Below are 22,158 nucleotides of genomic sequence, written 5' to 3' on the forward strand. Positions count from 1 at the left end.
CAACATTGCAAATGGCAATTTTAAAACATAGTAATAAGTTTATTATGAAATAATTCCACAGATTAACTCAATAAATATTTTTTTTTTATTAAACACAGCATTGTTCTTCATTTTTCACATTGTAAATCAGTGGGATATTTTAATACTTAAAGCTTATCCAAAAAGAGATCTTGCAAAGAGATCTATGTAGGTATTTAATTTTACATTTTGAATCCCAAAAAAAGTAACAGAAACCATTTCAATTATAAACCAAAATGTTTTTAAACACATCACATATTTTTAGTTTTACTTTACATGTCCTTTATGCCAAGTTTCGACGCTGAATAAAGGTATTCAGTGACTTGTATGTATTTCAATCTAAAAAGTCACATCAGCAACTTTCACGTAAGGGACGCTGTCCACCCCGTCAACCCTCGAGGCAGCTACCTCCAAAATCCAGTTTGTATACCTGTAATAAAATTATCTTATTATTAAACCGAGAGAAAGTGTCCATAAATAAAATAAATAATTTAGAAGTTTTCGATGGTATAAATTATACTAATATTCAAATATTTTTTATAATTATCATTTTCAGATTTTGTTTCACTAGGTACTTACCTAGTTGTTCGCCGCCACGTTAGATATAGCTAACACTTTGTTTATGAAATTGTGAATATATCAATTATAAAGAAAATATCAAAAACTAGTAAACCGATTTCGATACCCGACGAACTTTTTGACAGATTATATTTTAAATTTCATCAAAATCGGACAAACTGTTCGAAAGTTATCCCCTTACATACCTACATAAAAAATACGTTGCGTACGTTTGAGGAATATGAGCAAATACGTATAGAAATCAACAGATAGTTACAAAAATAGTAAATTTTAACATCACCTATCGATCCTGGTGAAAACATCAGGCTTATCATCAGTGCAGCTATCGTAGTATGAAGACAGGCCGACCAGCGTCTCTCCGATGACCATGGGGGCGCCCGAGTCCCCGAGGCAGATGCTACGGCCGGCCGCCGCGGCGCAGATAACCGCTATAATTTAATAATCCTACTTATGTTATAAATGCGAAAGTTTATAAGTATATCAGGATGTCAGTATGGATGTTTGTTACTCTTTCACGCAAAAACTACTGATCCGATTACGATGAAATTTGGTATGTAGGTAGCTGAAGACCCAGAATAACATATAGGCTACTTTTATCCCGGAGTTCCCGCGGGATTGATTCCACGCGGACGAAGTCGCGAGCGGCCTCTTACAAGTAATAATACATACATACAAACATATAGTCACGCCTTTATCGATAGGCCACGTTCAGCTATTTGGCTTTAAGATAGAATTAAGACTCAAAAAGTGACAGTTTGCTCTAGCCCATCGCCTAAAAGAAGAATCCCAAATTTATAAGCCTATCCCTTAGTCGCCTTTTACGACATCCATGGGAAAGATGGAGTGGAGTGGTCCTATTCTTTTTTCTATTGGTGCCGTGAACCACACGGCACATAGGTACATCACTTCGTAGTAGTACCTACATTACTACAATCACATTGCGAAGGTAAAAAAGTAGTAATGTAATATTTCGTAAGTAGGTACCTACCTTCTTATTCAGGTATTGAATTTCAAATAAAAATACTTTATTTGCTATACAATTGGTGTTCAAATGCGGTACAATTATAGGTGTTACAAAGCATTTAACCAGTCATGGCATGCAAAATGCATTTCGTAGTACGGAACATTAAAGACACCAAAAAAAATCAATCTTTACTTGAATTTACTTACGGTCAGCGATTTCAACGGCTTCGGAATCCGCGTAGCTGGCCTGGCACTCTTCCAGCGGCAGTTTGTTCATGTTGACTGTCTTCAAAGTGTCCAGTTGAGGCCCACTTGCCTGGAAATTGCCATGAAATCACGTCGTAATCACGCCTATATGCTTTGCAGGGTAGACAAAGTCAAATTCAAAATTTTTATTCATTATTTTGGGACATTTCTACCTCACTTATCTTTTGGTTTCACAACATTGGTTGACGTCAAATTAACTAAGTTTACTGCCGCTTCCAAAGCGTCAGTTCAGAAGAAGAGGTAACAAACTGCACTGCAGCATTTTCTTCAGTCCTGGTAGTAGTTAAGTGCTAAAATTGGAATTTACCTTCATGGTTTGTTTCCTACCTATGTGTGCAGATATATAATTTTTTTATTTTGCTTTTTCTCTGTCATATAGGTAATGAGAGAGTGTACTGATTTTTTTATTATATCCACTCCGGTCCGAGATTGTGAATTTAACAGACACCATAAGTAAGTTGAGAAAATATCTGGTATCACGTTGGAAATTATTTTTATAACTGCAACTACCTCATAATCTGCCTGTGTATATTTTCGATACACATTACCAGGTTATGGTTCCTTCACTCCCTTCCTACGACATCCACAAGATGTAGGTAGTAACAATACTCACAGATTCGAATCCCCAGCTTACGATCTTAACCTGGTACCCGTCCGGGATGAAGGTGTCCTGTGGCGGGATGTAGAGCACCCCGATGGTGTCCGTGATGCCCAGGGGACTGTCCAACACCGCCAGGGCTATATCCCCAGCCCTTAGTTGGAAAAAAAAAATGAAAATTAAAGAAAGCGTGAAGCTGAATAAGGGATAGACTTACAAACTTGGGATTCTTTTTTAGGCGATGGGCTAGCAACCTGTCACTATTTGAATCTCAATTCTATCATTAAGCCAAATAGCTGAACGTGGTCATTCAGTCTTTTCAAGACTGTTGGCTCTGTCTACCCCGCAAGGGATATAGACGTGACAATATGTATGTATGTATGTATGAAAATTATAGAAAGCGTGAAGCTGAACGCGGCCATTCAGTCTTTTCAAGACTTTGGCTCTGTCTACCCCGCAAAGGATATAGACGTGACCATATGTATGTATGAAAATTAAAATTAATTCATCTATCTCAATTCCATCAATAAGCCAAGCTGTCGTGGTCTTTCAAGCTTTTCGAGAGTGCTCGCTCTGTCTTCCCCGTAAAGGATAAAGTAATTTATGATGTTATTGATGACTAGCTTTTACCCGCAGCTTCGCCCGCGTGTATTTAGCGCAATCTACAAAAAAGCGACGAAATTAGAACCACATAGTTACAAAACGGAACTAGTTTGGCGCCACTTATAAAATAATACAGGTTTTTCGCAAATACCACGGGAACTATACACCCTATGTCCTTCTCCAATCTTTTAATTACATGATATTTCAAGAAGATTTTTGGCGGAAGCGATGATAATGGCTCGACCGCCACCTAACGGAAGATCTTCCGCCAGGCTAGGTTTTATGGGGAACCGCGCGACAGACAATGTTGTACCCGAGGTTGTATATGTATATGCACGGATTGCGCCACAGCCTGATTCAGTAGATAACTCGTGAAGAGGTAACAAACAATAAAAAACTCACTTTCGCGTTTATAATAATAGTTGGAATGGACTCGAGTTTAATATGTACGACTGAAATAGGATCTAACGTAACCATTCCTTTATGCAGTTGGAAGAAAAAAAAGGGTAAAAATGTTTACCTAGGTGTCTCCTCGTAGCTGGGGTGCTTGATGACGTCACTGATGAAGCGCAGGGTGCCGCCCACCATGCTGTCGGTGGAACCGGCGCGGACCACCATGTTGCTGATCACAGCTTGCCTGTGACAGGTATAATACTTATTATCGAAGCATACCTGTAGGTATATAGAAGTTTTAAATGGTAGGTACCTAATACAATAGTTACTAATACCAGGTGTTTCTCTTCAAAATACTAATGTTCCTAGTATAAACCTATGTGAGAGAATCGCGTCTATTTTTGATAGGGATAGGCTTACAAACTTGGGATTCTTTTTTAGGCGATGGGCTAGCACCCTGTCACTATTTGAATCTCAATTTCTATCATTAAGCCAAATAGCTGTAGGTACGTGGCCATTCAGTCTTTTAAAGACTGTTGGCTCTGTCTACCCCGCAAGGGATATAGACGTGACCATAACGATTTACAAGCTTATAGCGGGAGCGATGATTCTGGCTTGAACGCGACAAAGGGAAAATGTAGCAAATTAGAAAAGTATTAATTACAACATTGTACCTAACAGTTAAAAAGCAATAGTTTAAAAAAGAATTGACTTACGTAAAGCAATACCCCGAAGTCAGAACATGGAATGAAGACACCAAGGACCCCACACATCGCTGAATGAAGATCTGAGGCCCAGGGTAGTAATACACGATGGAGACGATGTAAGGGAACTCCTGGATGGTCGTGGGGGTGCCTCCTACTATCCTGGGCTCGGGGGCCGTGGACACAGAGGCTGTTGGATTAAATTAACTTCAGCCGTAGAAATTGAAATAATCCTAAGTGTATTGTTCCGATTTATATAACTTCAAACAATCGGGATCCAATGATAATAAAGTTCATACTTAGCGGTCACAGTTCCAATACTCAAATGTTTTATAAGTATTTTTTTTATACGGGACAAATTACACAGATCAGGTCAGCGTCAAATTTATGTTAGTGGTTCAAAACTCAATTAAACTGCTATGAGTCTGACCTTGGTCAGTTGTTTTTGATGTTTATGAATAAACCCTATATGACTGTTTCGTATTTTTGTTATATTATTTATTTATGATCAATAAAGTAAACTGTTTATTCTTTCAAACAAACAAACAATAGAATTTGGATATGCGTGCCAATAGTCTGAAAACACCGCAGACCGGACAAAGTGAGAAGAAAATGTAGAAAAGCAAACTCAAAACCCCGAAGAACTATGGAGAGTTTGGAAATGCGAAGATGAGAGGCAGTGAGATCAATCCAAATTAGATTTGTTGAATAAAGAGACAGCCAGCCATCTTGTTTCTTCAATGAAGATCGGCGTACAGCTGGTGGACAGTCAACACAGAAACACCTCCTTTTTATAAGTTGGATTTTTTAGACTTAAAAGCACGTCATCCTATAAGGATGCGACGATGAACGAGCTAATGATTTTATGCATTTTTTTTGGAGAATTCCCATGGGAATAACAGTGCAAAGTACATACCAATCGACAGAAGAGCCAGTATCACAAATAATTTTAGAGATGTCATACTGAATTTCTTTTTATGTGCCTATGCCCTGGGCGATGCACTCAAAATAATGAGACTACTGAATTAATGATCAATAAATCAGTCCAATTTATAATTGGACAGTAGGAGTTTAATTTATTTATTAACTTTATTTATAGAATCTTTATACAGGGTGTTAATTTTAATGAAAGGACAAAATCAGACAATGTTACGCATTTATTGCACAATAAATAATAAAAACCAATAACCCTTGTTGAACTCAGATTTTTCAAATAACAATTTTAATTAAAAAAAATTGAATTTTGCGCTTAGGTCTTTTCTCAAAACATTTCTGCACGGTAGGTACATTACCATTTTCTTTATAATAACATACAAACATACATATAATCATGTCTATATTCCTTGCAAAGGTAGACAGAATGTGGCTATCAGTTTCCAAGTCTGTTGTTCTTGGAAACTAATAGCCACATTCAGCTGTCTAGTACTAAATGCATAGGAGATTAAGTGGTCCTATTTTTTTTCTATTGGTGAATAATTCAGCTTCTTTAAACAAATAAATTGTCATTGACACAACAACAGCAACAGTGGTAAGAGGAGACTGGCCAAAGTTCATTTTATATTCGTCAAAAAGACGTCACGTTCGCTAATTCGTTAAAATTATTACTTTTATAATTTGTTAAAATAACTGAAAATCTTTTTATATTTATTCAAAAACACAAAATGAAACACCCTGTACAAGTCCGCCAATAAGTCCTGATTATCATTACTGGCAATCTCACACGTACTCTTTATCTACATATATATAATTGCTAACATCGCTGATAACAAGGAAATTATTTCGGACTTGGTTTTAATACGTACCAATAATAAATAAATAAGTATATACGGGACAAATTACACTGATTGAGTTAGCCTCGAAGTAAGTTCGAGACTTGTGTTACGAGATACTAACTCAACGATACTATATTTTATAATAAATACTTATATAGATAAACATCCAAGACCCAGAGCAATCAGAAAAAGTTCTTTTCTCATCATGCCCTGGCCGGGATTCGAACCCGGGACCTACGGTGTCACAGACAAGTGTGCTACCGCTGCGCCACAGAGGCCGTCCGTATAATTACGTCTATATCCCTTGCGGGGTAGACAGAGCCAACAGTATTAAAATATGTACTCGAATGCCACGAAATTGAGATTCTGATACTGACCTGAGTCACTGTTGCTTGCACTAGCACATCGCATAAAAAAAGACAGATGTGTTATCCCTTTAATTCGCAGCGTTAGATATACATAACACACACATTTCGAAAATTCTACCTTCAAAACAATATCGATTCTACAGCGGTTTTTTCGATAAGTTAGTTAAAGACATCACTACCCACCCATAGCAAAATATAAAACGTTATTAAGTTGTAAATTTTGAAATTGAGGTACAAAATAGCGTCCCGACCACGAACTGCTCCCGCGCACAAGGTAAGAAATATTATTTTTATTTAATTAAAAGCATGATTTTTCGTTATATTTTACATTAAATATGTTTTTATGTTTGCATTCTACAATTATTAGTACAAAATATTACTAACAAAGTCATTTTCTATAACATGTAAAAGTGGAATGATAGCTACAATTAACATTGCGAAGCTAACGGTGATTGAGGCGAAGTTACGAATGTTAACAATAACTAACATTGCGAAATGATGAGCAATATATTTAGGCTTTTTTATTTTAAATAACCATGGTGTTGGAGGGTGTTTGCATGAATGGTGGCTTGATTTTGTTCTAGCATAAGTTGCGCTTAGAGCGTGTGAAGAAGATTCTGGTCCTCATCTCTCTGGATAGCAGTATATCAGACGGTGACAAAGAGATAGTAAAAGACGAAACTGTTTATAGTTCTGCACTTCCCTCTCTAGATTCCTCTTTGGAACGTCTGAATATTATAGACGAGTCACATGATGATACGCTTTTGCCTGAAGACGTGATACCATCCACTCCGTCTATTTCCGAAGTTCTCGCATCACATAATTTACCACAAGATTTGCCTGCCATTCAATCAATATCATCTGTCTTGTCGGTTCCACCAACTCCTGAAGCTTCAAGTGTGCCCAAGATCACTCGTTCAAGAAAGAGACCTTTACCAACCTTGTTGATAAAAAAAAGACAGCATTCATTAAAAAAAACCTTTGAATTTTGAATGGGAAGGCGGCAGATTTAAATAAACTGCAATTTTGGATGAAATAACTTTTATTAAATTTTGCTCTGAATCAAAGTCGCCATCTGAATACTATTTCGATTTCTTTAATGAAGATGTTATAAAAATAATTATAGAAAACACAAATTTATATGCCGTTCAAAAATTTCTAAAAAGTTTCAATTTCAATTTGAGTTTAAAGCGTTACGAACAGATACGTCAATTTTTACACTTTGTCGACAATACCCAACCAAATGATGATCGTTATTTCAAAGTTCGGCCGATTTTTGAAGTAATACGTCAAAACTGTCTTAAAATAGAAGAAGAACATTGGTACAGTGTTGATGAAATGATGGTGCCCTATAAAGGAACCAGAGCAAAAAAGCAAAGAAGTGGGGTTTTAAAATATTTGTCAGGGCAGAAGTATCTGGTAAGTAAAAAAAATCAAAAGCCGACGGGACGTAGGCCTTCTGATGCAATTCGCCGTGACCACGTGGGTCACATGCCTGACTTCATAGCAACTCCAGGCAAAAAAAATTTTGTAAGAATGGTATGACAACTGTTATATGTTCTAAATGTTATTTGAGATTATGTTTTGAGAAAAAATGCAACTGTTTTAAAAATTTTCATGATCAATAATATTTTTTGGTTCATGACAGTTTTTAAAAGAGTTCCATTAAACCATTCTATATTTTTGAAGATATAATAATAATAAATGTTTAAAAAAATCAATAGAAATTTTATTTTTATTTTCCTGTAGCTTTCGCATTGTTAAAAATACATAACGGTATTTTTGAACACTAAAATGCTGGCCACTTCGTAATGTTACGTATTTTAAACATCCATTTATTAAAAAAATATATATAATTAAATTTTTTAAATATTTTTTAGATTTAGTATATTACATTACTAAATCAAATAATTAAAAAAATATAACAATTTTTAATACAATTCTTGTTGCGAACTAAAGGGTTATTAGAAGATTATCTATACCTATAATACCTACTTTTTTTTCAATGGTGATTGCTGTAGCCTGTACCAAAATACGTGCGCGCCATCTATTGACCCTAAAAAGAACATTAAGGTTGTGTTCCTTTAGACATCAGTAGATGGCGCTAACGTCTACCACAGACCTTATGATTTTCATGCTAATTAATTTGAGTCTTTTTCTGTAGATGGCACTTACTAACTTTTCAAGTTGACAACAAAATTGTCCGAATTGTCATTTAAATCCGTCACATTAACATCTGTCATTGTGAAGGAATGTTGCTATCTCTGTTAAGATATTTCCCTATAAGCGCCAACAGACATATCTTTTATATTCTTAATTTAATAAATAATAATTATATTTTCTTTCTTTTCTATTGACTTAACTAAGGAGGCACGCTTTTCAGTCATGCATTCTCTTTGTTTAAAACATGCCGCTGAGTATTATTTGATTTTTGAAAATTTATTATTTTTTATATTGCTTATAAATTAATTCATAGCTAGAAAGCAGTGTACATGATATTTTTTATCTTCTTACAAGTTCTAAATCATCATCAGTTGTTGTTGTTGAAAACTGAATGAAAATTCATTCAGCACTTTTCGAGTTTATTGCGAATAGACAATCACACAGACGCGGCGGGGCACTTAATTTTATAAATATAAAGCGAATTAGTTACCTTTCAAGGTTTTCAAATACTTTAGTAAAAAACCGTTCAATTTAGTAACATGTTTATTTCAGACTATTTTTGCCAGTGCACCAACGGATCATCCCGTGGGAGGTATGGCATGTTCCAGTATCCAGCCAGTGTGGCGATCGATCCTGGTGAAGACGTCGGGACTCGAGTCATCACAGCTGGCGTAGTAAGAAGACAAGCCGACTAGGGTCTCGCCGATAATCATAGGAGCTCCGGAGTCACCGTTACACATACTTGTATTGTCAGCAGCAGCACATATCACATCTAATGAAAAAAAAACATAATCAAGATTTAATTAGCTACTTATATCGTTTATCATTTAAAACCTATATATAATTTACTACATATGTGTGGGGTACGCGTTTCAGGAGATGGCTTCGATGATTTTTTTTATATGGATAATATGTGACACTCATATGTACCAAATTTTGACACTAAAATTCTAAGGCGCAGTGTAATAGCTTGATTTCTAATATTAAACACTTTTTAAATCTTATGATAAAAAGATTTACTTACGATCGTAAATTGAGACACTTTCGGAGTCTTCGTACACAGTTTGGCACTCCGCTTGAGGAATGGTATTCGAGTTAATCTTTTTTAGCTCGTTGATCTGAGGGCCCTCTTCCTGAAATTAATAATTTTGGAATTTTTGCAGACTATTTTTCTATGTAATATTTTTACCATTTAGCGACCATAAAATTTGGAATTATATGTAAGACCATTATTCGTATTTCTATCGATATATATTCAATATAGTTTGTAAATATGTGGCAGGTACATAAGTATTTAGATAATTTCAATTATTATTCTCTTGCATCAATGCGCATGATTTAATTAGATTTAACAACTTACACTTTCAAATCCCCAGCTTACAACTTCGACTGGATATCCATCAGGAATATATGTTTCTTGAGGAGGAATGTACACAATGTTTACGGAGTCGGTTATTCCTATAGGGGAAGCCAACACGACTATAGCGACGTCTCCAGCCCTGGGTGACTCTTGGTAGTCAGGGTGTTTGATCACGTCCTGAATAGCAACCACATTCCCACCAGACAGACTGGTGGTGGAGCCAACTCGTACTTGTACATTATCCAGGTTTGCCCCACTGAAATAATATTAAAATGTTCTTTCAGCTCATCCCTAAACCAGATAAGAATAAAACATACCATACATTCAAATCTCTAGACCCAAAGGTTTAGCCGAAAATATCGGCCAATCAGTTACTTTTTGTTCTCTTTAGGACTATCTTTGAACGCCCAAGCAGGTCCAAGCTACCTGTTTTCTATTGCTACATTATGTCAGAGCAATTAAACTTTAACCACTTACGTGAAGCAGTATGCAGTAGTAAGCACGTGCCATGATGAGATCAAAGAGCCAACACATCTTTGTATGTTGATATTGGCATTTGAATACAAATACTCGATGGAAACTACGAACGGGTACTCGATTATCGTAGTAGGGGTTCCACCCACAATGCGAGTTTCAGGTGATGCTGATGCTGCGGAACAAGAAATAAGTAGTAACTACTTATCATTACTTTATTTACTACACACTACGGTTACTAGCGTTTGCAGAATACGTTTGTAACTCTTTTTCAGGCTAGTTTGATCATTCCAGACTGATATATTTTTATAAAAATAGTATCTTTAAAAATCTGACTTAGTTATTTTCTTTAGAGCATGAACATTATTAAAACATAAATGAATATAATATAAGAATATAGAATAAAAATATAAAGTAAACATTATAAATCACGTAATTTCAATAAAGATGGTATCAGATTCATTTACTTTAATGTTGTACTTGTACATCGTTAGTTTTTAGACCACTGCTAAAACCTACGAGATACGTACGTGATTACGAAATAACAGAGCAGGCCTTATTGCCTGTTTGGAATGGACGTCACTGATAATGTAGTCTAGTCAGGTTTTTGGAGTTCGTTTAAAACTTATTATTATAAAATCTAGTTTTTTATGCTACTTACCGGATATTGTAAGAGTGAGCACCAAGCAAACTAATTTAAGCACCATTTTACCTAGTTAATCCTAGCTACTTCAAAGAAATACCAACAAATAAAAGTAATAATCCACATTTATTACATTCTACTTCCGTTCAGGTGTTATCTAATGTTATTTTTACAAGATATTTGATATCTTAAATACAGGGCCGTCACAAATGTGGAAAAGTATTAATTAAAGTTCATTTTCGAGCAACAATATCTATTTTAAACCTGCAATGCATGGCCAAAACCTCTAAACCGCATCTGCTAAAATCATCTAGATAAAGATTAATAAGCGTCCGCTAAGAAAAGATTTTATTAATTCCACGGAAGAAAATTCCCGAAAAATATGTTAAAATACATCATATAATCACGTCTATATATACATATGGTCACGTCTATATCCCTTGCGGGGTAGGCAGAGCCATCAGTCTTAAAAAGACTTAAAGGTCACGTTCAGCTGTTTGGCTTAATGATAGAATCGAGGTTCAAATAGTGACAAGTTGCTAGCCCATCGCCTAAAAGAAGAATCCCTAGTAAATAAGCCTATCCCTTAGTTGCCTTTTACGACATCAATGAGAAAGATATGGAGAAGTCCAATTCTTTTTTCTATTGGTTCCGGGAACCACAACTCATCAATATATCGACATATTACATTTTATTATGGTTTTAATCAGCTTCAACAAACTTGCAAAATGGAATTGCATAATAGTCTTCTCAAAAACAACCATTTATTTAATTCCGAGTACTTGATGACTTAGATGAACTATAAATCCTGATGTATATTGAGTATTTATTTCCATAAGCACACTTACGAAAAGCAACTCGAATATCGAGATAAAATAAATCCACCGTGGATTAAGCGGCCTTAGTTAATATACCTAATCGTACGAATATATAAACTTTTTTGTGATTATGGTGAGACAATAAAGATTTATTATTATTTATTAATATTAAAAATTATTCCTTTTGCACAATTCATGCATGATGCTCGGTCTATCCCGTCAAGGTTAAAAACGTGATTGTATGTGTGTACGAGTATCTATGCACGATGACGAATTTGTGTCAGGGATTATTATTTTTACAATAAATAAAATATTGCACCTAATTAAATTTACTCATACTTCTTCCGAGCGTGTCAACTTTGGCAGATCATTATTTGTCAAAGATCAATTATGTTGCTAGTGATATGGCATTATTACAACAAACAAATTCTTCAGGTGGTTATGATATGTAGGGCACTATAGTAGTTGCGCTTTCGTCTAAGGAGACACCAATCCATGTTCACATTGAATTTTTAATGAAGTTCTAAATTGCAAGCTTATCATTTTAAGTAAAAATTATTGATTATTTTTAAAAACAAATTATAAATGAGAAACTCTTTTTTTTATTGAATGATGCATGACAGTGTCTAGAAGAGAATTTACTTGGCATATAATTATAATCAATCAGACATTTACGAATATTGGTATCCCCTTTAGAAAATTTAAAGTTTCCAGTAAAAGAAATAACATGGGCAATCGAAGTACAAGTGGATTTCTGCAAGACATTTTTAATCAAGATATAATTTCAGGTGATGTAAACGTAAAATGTAAAAGTAAACAAAGGACAATTACGAAGAAACAGAACAAAATTAATAAAAAACAAAGACCACACAGGAAGCGCTCTTGTACTTCGAAAGCGAGCGATGATATTGACTATAGAAAGATCCGAGCATTATTAAAAGTGAACACTCCACTACTGGTAGCAATGTTGAACGCTGATTACGATTGCCCCATGCAGTTACGTAAAAGAAGAAGTCGAACAAAGCGGTGTTCATCAGAGGAACATTTAGGAATCCCATGCCACCAACTTTGTCAAAGAGCCAAATCGAATCCTTGTGCGACGTACTGTAAAGAATGTAAGAATAATCTGTTTTAGTGGTGACCAATGATAAATAACTTGTTTTCTGTAGTTCTTTGTAATATGTTAAATGTCTTTTATAGTCTTGCATTTTTGGTTGTGAAACATTATTACTACTGTTGAGTGTGTTATTAAATAAATTATATTAATAGATACTTTTTAGGAATTTTGAAATTTATTTTGGGTTAAATCAGACTCGAATCTAGCAACACTGGTCAGTGGCGCGCCTTGGAGCTGGGTGAACGTGTTTCGTTCGTCGTGTCCCATTGAAAATCAAAGTTTTTATGTTTCTTTTGGAATTATCGCATTAATTCCTTTATTTTATCTATAAGTGACGTTTTGGTGATTATGTGCCGTTATCTTATGTGTGGGCGGAATATATGATAAGGGTAAGTTAATCGTATAAACATTTGTCTGTTAGTTTTTGTAAAGGACGTCGTCGCGGCTTACCATGTAAAGTATATTTAATGCATTTTAAAGGGGCTAATTCATAATATTAGGCCATTGAATTAGTTCGAATAATTTTTACTATAAACCATGTGGCGGTATCAGCAAAATATGGATATGCCTACATGTGATGTTAAGTTAAACCTGATAGGTATGTTTTTGCATGTAATACTTTGACATTGATAACTACTTGTTTGTTATGCAGTTTCAGGGACTATGATCTGTTGGTATTAATTTTTCCAACAAGAATCATATTAGAATATTTAATATAAATATTTTTTCAAAACTTTTTGTAGAATCAACTTGTTTTTTTTTTGTTGTTTTGAAGGTATTCTAAGTTATTCATTAGAAATGTATGAAGAATAATAATGTAAATAAATAAATGATAAGATTTGTTCTACTCCTACAAATCACTTCTAAGTAAAATTATTAGACAATTATAAAAAAACAGTTCAACATACTCTAGAATGCTTAAGTAATTCTGGGGTGGTAAGTAATAAATCATCATAAGTCTACCCTTGCAAGTTTTTAGAAGATAAAGGCGTTTTATAGCCACTGTCTTTGAGATCTTTACTAGATATTTAAATCCATATTCATAATTGTTTTGTCTAGCTGTCCTTATGTTTCTTATTTTATTTTTTTTTAAGTATATTTTTTTATCATTTTTTACCCATTAGTTGTAACAACAGTATGTAATCATTCTTCTTCTGTCCGTGGTCCCATTATTTGAGGTCGGGTCTCAAGCATGTAATCAATATCTTTTCTATATACATACTTATGATGTAGGCATGTTAAAAAGACAATCACGCAGATTGTGATAGTCCATGAGTAATCCTTTCTGCAAAGCGGCAGTGTTAAATATGTCCAAAGTTCTTGACATAACTAACTACATTTTCTTTTATCGAAGGGGAAATTCTGTTAATGGCTGACCTGCCGGGTCTTCACCCGGGAGAATGTGGAACTCCAGGCACCAAGCGTGCCAATTACCCACTAAAACCCCCTCTGTGTGCCTTTCTTGACATTTTGAGGGTATCATATCTCGCAAGGAATTCCACCATGATGCCCTCTGGCTGCCTGGGTTGTAAGGAGCATTCCAGGCATGTTTTCAGCATATTCAGTGTTATAACAGTATGCGCATAAACCATGGAATGTGTATGATTACTCTGGATAACACATAAAGCTGGCGATGTTATTGTTACCAAACTATTGACAAAACACTTGTTGGCATTATGCCAATGCACCTGTAAGTGCTGTTATCCGGATGATATAAAGATGACTGGTCTGACAGAAAGGGATGATTTTATTTGAGCAGCACTTTGTACCAGGCATTTTATATTACCTAGAGCATTGCTGTTTCATCAATTTGCTGTCCAATCCAAATGATTAACCCACTTCACTCAATGATTGGTACTAGGTTGAAGTCATTAATGTTTTTAACAGACTATTGTAGGCTAATGTTAAACGCAAAATCCCTCTTTATTGTACGCTTAAAGTTATTTTTTTTTTGTATAAATTCATAAAATCATTAAATTATGACACAAGGTAATTTTATGAATTACCTTCCAACATGGGATTGTGTTATTTAAGGAAATTGTATATTATGCTTTTACAATGGCGAAACAAATGTCTTGAGACATTGAAGGACAAATGAATGTAAATATAATTTTCTCAAATAAGCTGGACAATAGTTTGGAACTAATCGAGTTTTTAATGCCTCACCCCTCGACTTTAAATTTAGTTTGATTTCTTATAGTAACAGCTGAATGTGGTCTTCTTTTTGAGATATGATGATGATGATCCATGATGGATTAAGATATGATTATATATACATATATGTATGTGGCAATTAGGTTTTTCCCACAACTCCTGCATTAAATTAGAATTCTATTTTGACCTGTGCTAATTTACAGAAAATAAAAAGCTATTAATTAATGATAGGTATAGCTATGCTGTGTGGTTACTGGCGCTTTAGAGGAAGACAAGTTGCTAACACACTATGTTTTTTCTTCGGTGACCGGCATGATGCTCGCACAAGTGGAATGTCCGTATTCCCTTAGTCGCCGTTTACGATGTCTACGGCAAAGGGATGATGTGGCCATATTCTAATATACCAGAATGCACACGACAATTTGTCAAATGTCATATATTTCGTGAAATGAAATTTATTTAAACGTTATTTTTGTTCATTAATTCTCTCATCAAATCACGTCCAGTCCATATCCCTTGCGGGGTAGACAGAGCCAACATTCTTAAAAGACTGATAGGCCAGCTGTTAGGCTTAATTTTATTTTTGTTATGGCCAATATTAACAACGTACATACACACATATAATCACGTCTATATCCTTTGCGGGGTAGACAGAGCCAACGGTTTAAAAAAAAGACTGATAGGTCCAGCTGTTCATTGATAGAATCAATGCTGGCTTAATTATAGATTCAAATAGTGACAGGTTGCTAGCCTGTCGTCTAAATGGAGAATCAAAACATAAACAAAAACAAAAGTAAACTCAATTACCACAACCGACCAGTTAGTGAGTCAAACAATCATATTGCAGACGAGTCAATCAGCGTAAGTATAATTGTGCTAACTGTCTGTCTGTGTGACTGTACGCGTTGTGTTCAACCGTTGTTCAGTGGTCACTAATTAATTGTGTTGCTGGCTTCAACAAGCGATAGACCAGGGGATGTATGATTTTTTTTTCTATGTATACATATTATAATCATGTCTATATACCTCGCGGGGAAGAGATTCAAATAGAGACAGGTGTTAGCCCATCGCCTATAAAAAAATAATCACCAGTTTATGAGCCTATCCCTTAGTCGCCTTTTACGACATCCATAGGAAAGAGATGGAGTGGTCCTATTCTTTTTATCTACTGGTGCCGGGAACCACGCGGCACTTCTCACTTATTACTTGGGAGTCAAAAATTGCGGGCGAGTCAATCAGTGTAGGTATAATTGTTTGTGCCTGTCTATCTGTATGTTTATACGTTTTGTGGTTTTAATTGTATTAGTAAATTAAATATGATTAGTTTTTTGTCAAAATAAAAGATGTGTCAAAGAATAATTATGAACTAATATAGAACATATGTACATACATACATAACGTCTTTATCCGTTCCCTCTTGGATAGACAGAGCTAACAGTGTTGAAAAGACTGAAAGACCACGTTCAGCTGTATGGAATTAAGATTCAAATAGAGGCAGGTTGCAGTTTTTTTAAGCCTTTCCATAAGTCGCCATTTCCGACATTCATGGGAAAGACATGAAGTGGTTCTATTCAAAGGTGCCGTAAACCACACGGCGCTAAACTAAGCTAAACTAAAATAAAAGAGACAGAAAATACTGTCTTGTCAACCTTTGTGAAGCCACGAGGAAGAGAGTGGTCGTGTGGTTTCTATCTGCTATGTATAAAGAATAATAAAGAACCTAAGTTTATAATTTTGTTTGTTACGTATAAACTCAAAATCTACTGAACTGATTTGGATGATAATCAGCACAGAGGCGGGCAAAACCTTAAGGAGTAACATAGGCTTCTATTTCCTGGAAATTCCCACGGGTGTGAGGCTAGTACGAAAATAAAAGTGTAACTTATCTTCAAAGCTTTTGTTTCTAAGAGGCAATAAATCAATGTCTTTAAACTACAACACCATTGCGTTAAAATATGTATTCCTGACAACAAGGCATAGTTTTTAAAAATGATAATGTATGCTTTTCAAAAATACTTTTGTGGTGTGACAAGACTTAAACAACGAGTTGAATTGTATGAATTTAAAAGACAATTGTTTTGTAATGCTTTTGTTTATTTATTACTTAAAATTAAATGAAAGTAACTGACTAGGTGTAACGAATCCACGGAATTAAGTTTTGTTTTCTCCTGTTGCGGTTCATAGATTTGTCAGCCATCTTCACTTGTCAGCGGTTCGACTTGTATTGCACTCACTGTAATCTGGATAACCATATTAAATTTTATTTTTTATTATTAAACTTAGATATTTTTACATTACATACATTTAACTGCTACAGTGTAACAAAAACCATAATATGTAGGTTTGATTTGACATTATTATTATAAATATGAAAGTGTGTTTGATTGTCCGTCTTGTACGTCAAAACCACTGATACGATCTCAATCAAGTTTTGAGCACGGAGAAGCACATAGGATCCTGTCACGCATCAATCCGTATTGGATCGATCATGGTTACCAGATCCAGTTGCCTGAATGTGCAGGTTTCCTCACATTGTAATTCCTCACCGTAAGAGCGTCGGCTGGTATTGAAACTACTGTAGGTACATAACTTAGAAAATAGTCATTGGTACATGGCCGAGGTGGGATTTGAACCTGTGCCTTTCTGCGCATCACCCATTGTAACCGGGCGCCTTGCCGATTCGACCATCGACGCTCTTAATTTAGTTCTGTATTATTGCATTTAGCTTGTTTACTGCACATTGAATCTGAAGAACTTTAACATCGGATCGTTGACTTCAGTTTTAATTAGCAGCCGATGCAGCCGTTTGATTAAACTTTAATTGGCACACGACCTAATAGCCAAGTCTAGAAGCCTAGCGGTTAATAATTCGAATGATAGTTATGTATAAGATTATAGGTATATATAATATGATATAAGAATGAAGATGATGATAATGATTTTGATGCGGTTTTCAGTAACAAACATGTTACTGAAAACCGCATCAAAATCGGTTAAACGAAACGCGAGATTATCGCGGACAAACATGCAACAACTGAGAACCTTTTTTTTATGAGGGCGGTTAATTTAAAACGCCCTTCGTCCCTCAGAAAACTTTTGTTTTGCATAAGAAAAGCTTTCCGCAAGGTTATGTTTTTATCATTTTCCTTTTGTTATTCAGATGTCGTTTTTGATAAGTAATTACTTGTTTGAATGACGTTGACAAGAATAAAGTTCTTACAGGGGTCGACGTTGACTTATCTTCTACTTAACCTACAACTTAAACTGAGGGGTACAAAAAGTTAACTCCGGTTCACCTGACTAAACCTAACATTTTAGTGTTTGCGGATCAGAAAAATCTGATAATATCAACTCCATCACATTACATGTTCAAAACTAATTAAAATAAATTAAAAAAATAAACATTCACTGAAATATTCTAAAGATATTTTTAAGTATTTATTCATAAAATCATGTTTGTATCCCTTGCGGGATTGATAGAGCCAGCATTCTTGATAGGCTGACAGGCCACGTTTAGCTGTAGGCTTAATGATAGAATTGAGATTTAAATAGTGACAGGTTGCTAGCCCATGCACTGTGCACAGGGGCGTGTTGGTCCCGACATTAATGTATGGGAGTGAAAGTTGGGTATGGCAAAAGAAGCATGAAAGCAGAATAAATGCAGTGGAAATGAGAGCGTTAAGGAGTATGATGGGTGTGAAATTGAGTGACAGGATAAGGAACAGCGTGATAAGGGAATGTTGTGATGTGAAAGAAGATGTAGTTACAGGAATAGAAAAGGGTATGTTAAGATGGTTCGGTCATGTGGAGAGGATGAATGAAAGCAGGTTGACTAAGCAGATATACAAGGAGAGTGTGGAGGGAAAGGTCGGAGTGGGAAGACCTAGACGAACGTATCTTGATCAAATTAAGGACGTCCTGGTAAAGGGTCAGGTCAAAAGTACCCGAAACCGCCGAGCTTGTATGAAGAGAGTTATGAATGTGGACGAAGCGAAAGAAGTATGCAGAGATCGTGGCAAGTGGAAAGAGGTAGTCTCTGCCTACCCCTCCGGGAAAGAGGCGTGATTTTATGTATGTATGTATGTATGCTAGCCCATCGCCTTTAACAAAAAGAATCCCAAGTTTATAAGCCTATCCCTTATTCGCCTTTTACGATATGGGAAAGAGATGGAATGGTCCTATTACTATTTGAATCTTAATTCTATCATTATGCGAAACAGCTGAATGTGGCCTATCAGTCTGTTCGAGACTGTTGGCTCTGTCTACCCTACCGGAGATATAGACGTGACTATATGTATGTTAGAACCATCTGGAGCCACGTAATAATCAGTCGGGGGAATTATAAGGCGCGTTCCACAGTTATGTGTACAAATGTTATATTTTATTCCATCCGTATGCGTTCAAAGTCGTAAAACATGGTTTTATTACATCATCAAGCAGTGTTTTATGAAATTATAAGTTTCAACTGAAAGTCTCGAATGAAAACGATTTTCGTTCATTCATTAAATGTTTACAACTCGGCCAGCGCAGTTCTTTTTTACCGTGGCCATAGATTTCGGTTATTTTTATTCCTAGATTTAAAAGAGAGGTTTATACCTACGTAGAATTTTGATTTAAACGATTTTTTTATCAAGTCTGGTAAATCAAACCCCTTGATACGGGCAACATTCATTTAGCAGCTACGATGCCATACACGGACACGAATAAAATAAAACTTTCTCTTTTTTGTCGGGGGTTAAGGGTGATTGATGTTAACAGTTTCCACCAATGGTTCTCAAACAAACTAGATATGATTTATGTGTATATGTTTCATCAATTAATCCGCGCGGAGTCGGCAAAATAAACATACTACAAAGACAAGGTCTTTGCCAACGTTAATCATGAACAGAATGACGGACAAACATACACGCCGTGAGAATGTTTCAGTCCGCTGGAGTCTTCGTAAGGTGAAATGTGGAAAGTGCGTAGTGAAGTTTAAAAATTTAAGTATGGAAGGAAATCTTGTTTGCCCGTGATCATAAGCAAAAAAAAAACTAAGATTGATACATATCTATGTATAGATCATATATTGACTTTCATAAAGACTTGGAGTTCCTAAAGTTCTTATGGGAAAGCAGCTGAGCTGTAGAATCAACTGGATATATGAATGAAGTCGAATTAAGAAATCTCTTAACACTCGCAAGTTACCCACATATTCGGCAGACTCCATGGCCTTCCAAAAAATAAAATTATCCGAATTAAGTTGAAAGTTTAATTTTTCAATCGTTGTAATACTATATTTACATAAAATTAACTGATGAATTGGAAACACGTTGTAATTAGCTCAAGTTTAAAAAAACTAGAGTAAAGTTACCATAGAGTGCGAATACAGCTATTACAACATAAAGAATTATTTAACACGAATTACGAGATGGTCCTTCACAGTTTTTAAATATTTAGGATAAAAAAAATATCTTACATTATATTTCACAGCATAAAAAATACAATAGTAAAAACCGTTTCACGCCCACCCATCTGAAACGGGTCAGTAGACTTGCAAAAAGAAAGCCACGGTCGAGAGCCTTCAGGCTTTCACTATATATAGACAGACACCCCTGTCCCTGCAGCCTGATTAGGCATCACGCCACGCAACATATCGATTGGCTTATCTCCCTGTTGGAAATGTTAGTCTCAGATTATATTTATTGAACAATGGCCGAGTAGCCGTTAGCTCAAAAAAAGAAAATAAAAATAAAAGTTTAATTCCAGCCCGGCCGTTGGCTGCCAGCACCAAAATTCCAATTTTAAAAAAAGATTGAGTTACCATAACTTATTCAGTGCAAGTGACCTTTTTAAACGAATCGGATAAAAGTATTTATATAAAAGCCTTCTGTGTGTAAGGTTCTGATGTTGTGGTTGTTGAGGATTATAGATTTGTAAGTAAATAATTCTAAAGGTTCCGTTTCTGAGGCACGGACCCCTAAACTTTGTAGATATACTAGATACATATAGTATAACTTACGTTACGTTACGAAATTGAAGTACTAAAAGTTACACTCGATAGGTAATCGTATTTATTCCTTACTTACTCTTGTCTGTCCAGCACAACCAATAACAAGACAATATTTCCATTAAGGAATCCAAGAATAAACTTTTTGAACCATGCAGGACCAAAGTAGTGCATATTATGCAAAAAAAGGATCTTATTCATCGTCTTTTGCAAATGTGTTCCTCAAAATTTTGCCCACAAACGTGTTTTTATTTGTTTATAAGAGAGCAGCTGTTCAGATACATGATTCATTTTTATGGAAAATCTAGTTATTAAAGCCGGATGTTTCGGCCTATAGTACAAAAAGTTGCCGAATCAAATACCGATATGAATGATAGATAATAGTGACACAAATCAATAGCACTCCTAGATAATATAAGTATCGTAAATCGACATATTTCATACACAAAATGCCCAAAGCTTTTACTTTTAATTTTGATTACGGCTTCTAACTTTGGCGACGTGTTCCTTTAAATTATTCTAGATGGTGATGTAAAAAAGTATTTTTTTAAACTCTGATACCAAATATTGCACTAGATTAACTGACACAGCGACTTATGTTTGAAGTTAGTATACAATCAAGAAGTTTATTTTAAAAATGTACATAAATAACATTCTTTAGCATTTCATTTCTCATGTTATGAAATTGTACACAATCGTAATTGTCTACATCACGGCACCATGCCGACCTTGTACTGTGCCATACTAAATGGCTACAATTAGACCAGCCAGCAGTGAGAACATCATGAAATATTGTCAGTAGTCCGATCAATACTCACATAATGTGTATTACTTTATCGTGGTGTGATTTTGATGGACATTTTACCAGTTATTAAGTGACGTTACTCGGCTTTACGGCATTATGTGTGTTTAAAGCTATAAAATTTGCGGTCGATTGAGATAGTTATTGCACCTTAAACAGTGTGTCGATTTACGACAATGCCACGAAAGCAAAACACTCGTATAAAATTATGATGTTATAGGCTCAATCGCCACCAAAGGGAAGCCCCCTCGGAAGGCCTACTTCTTATCTGAATACTTCAACTGTTTGGAAGAGAGGAAGGAGGAGAGAGGAAAAAGTATTACCGTTCTTGAATAAACTTCAGAACTTTTTGTCACCAAGGCTCTAACGATGG

At 35.3% G+C, this 22,158-nt stretch overlaps 1 protein-coding gene and 1 long non-coding RNA gene across 2 annotated transcripts; both read right to left on the minus strand.

The window, feature by feature from the left end:
* Positions 1-62: 62 nt before the first annotated feature.
* LOC106139657 (uncharacterized) lies at positions 63-11,080 on the minus strand. The gene is made up of 12 exons (XM_013341144.2): positions 10,924-11,080; positions 10,266-10,437; positions 9,789-10,044; positions 9,453-9,561; positions 9,010-9,200; positions 5,042-5,108; positions 4,138-4,315; positions 3,549-3,665; positions 2,441-2,579; positions 1,768-1,876; positions 878-1,025; positions 63-448 (listed from the first exon to the last, which is right to left on the minus strand). Exons 1-12 carry the CDS (start codon positions 10,967-10,969, stop codon positions 358-360), a joined length of 1,623 nt encoding a protein of 540 aa, XP_013196598.2. The 5' UTR covers positions 10,970-11,080; the 3' UTR covers positions 63-357.
* A 1,432-nt stretch (positions 11,081-12,512) lies between these two features.
* On the minus strand, positions 12,513-13,106 carry LOC132903377 (uncharacterized). The gene is made up of 2 exons (XR_009657392.1): positions 12,997-13,106; positions 12,513-12,827 (listed from the first exon to the last, which is right to left on the minus strand). It is a non-coding gene; the product is annotated as an uncharacterized LOC132903377 (long non-coding RNA).
* Between the last annotated feature and the right edge of the window lie 9,052 nt (positions 13,107-22,158).

This window comes from Amyelois transitella, chromosome 25 (assembly GCF_032362555.1).
Source record: "Amyelois transitella isolate CPQ chromosome 25, ilAmyTran1.1, whole genome shotgun sequence".
NCBI classification, from domain to species: domain Eukaryota; kingdom Metazoa; phylum Arthropoda; class Insecta; order Lepidoptera; family Pyralidae; genus Amyelois; species Amyelois transitella.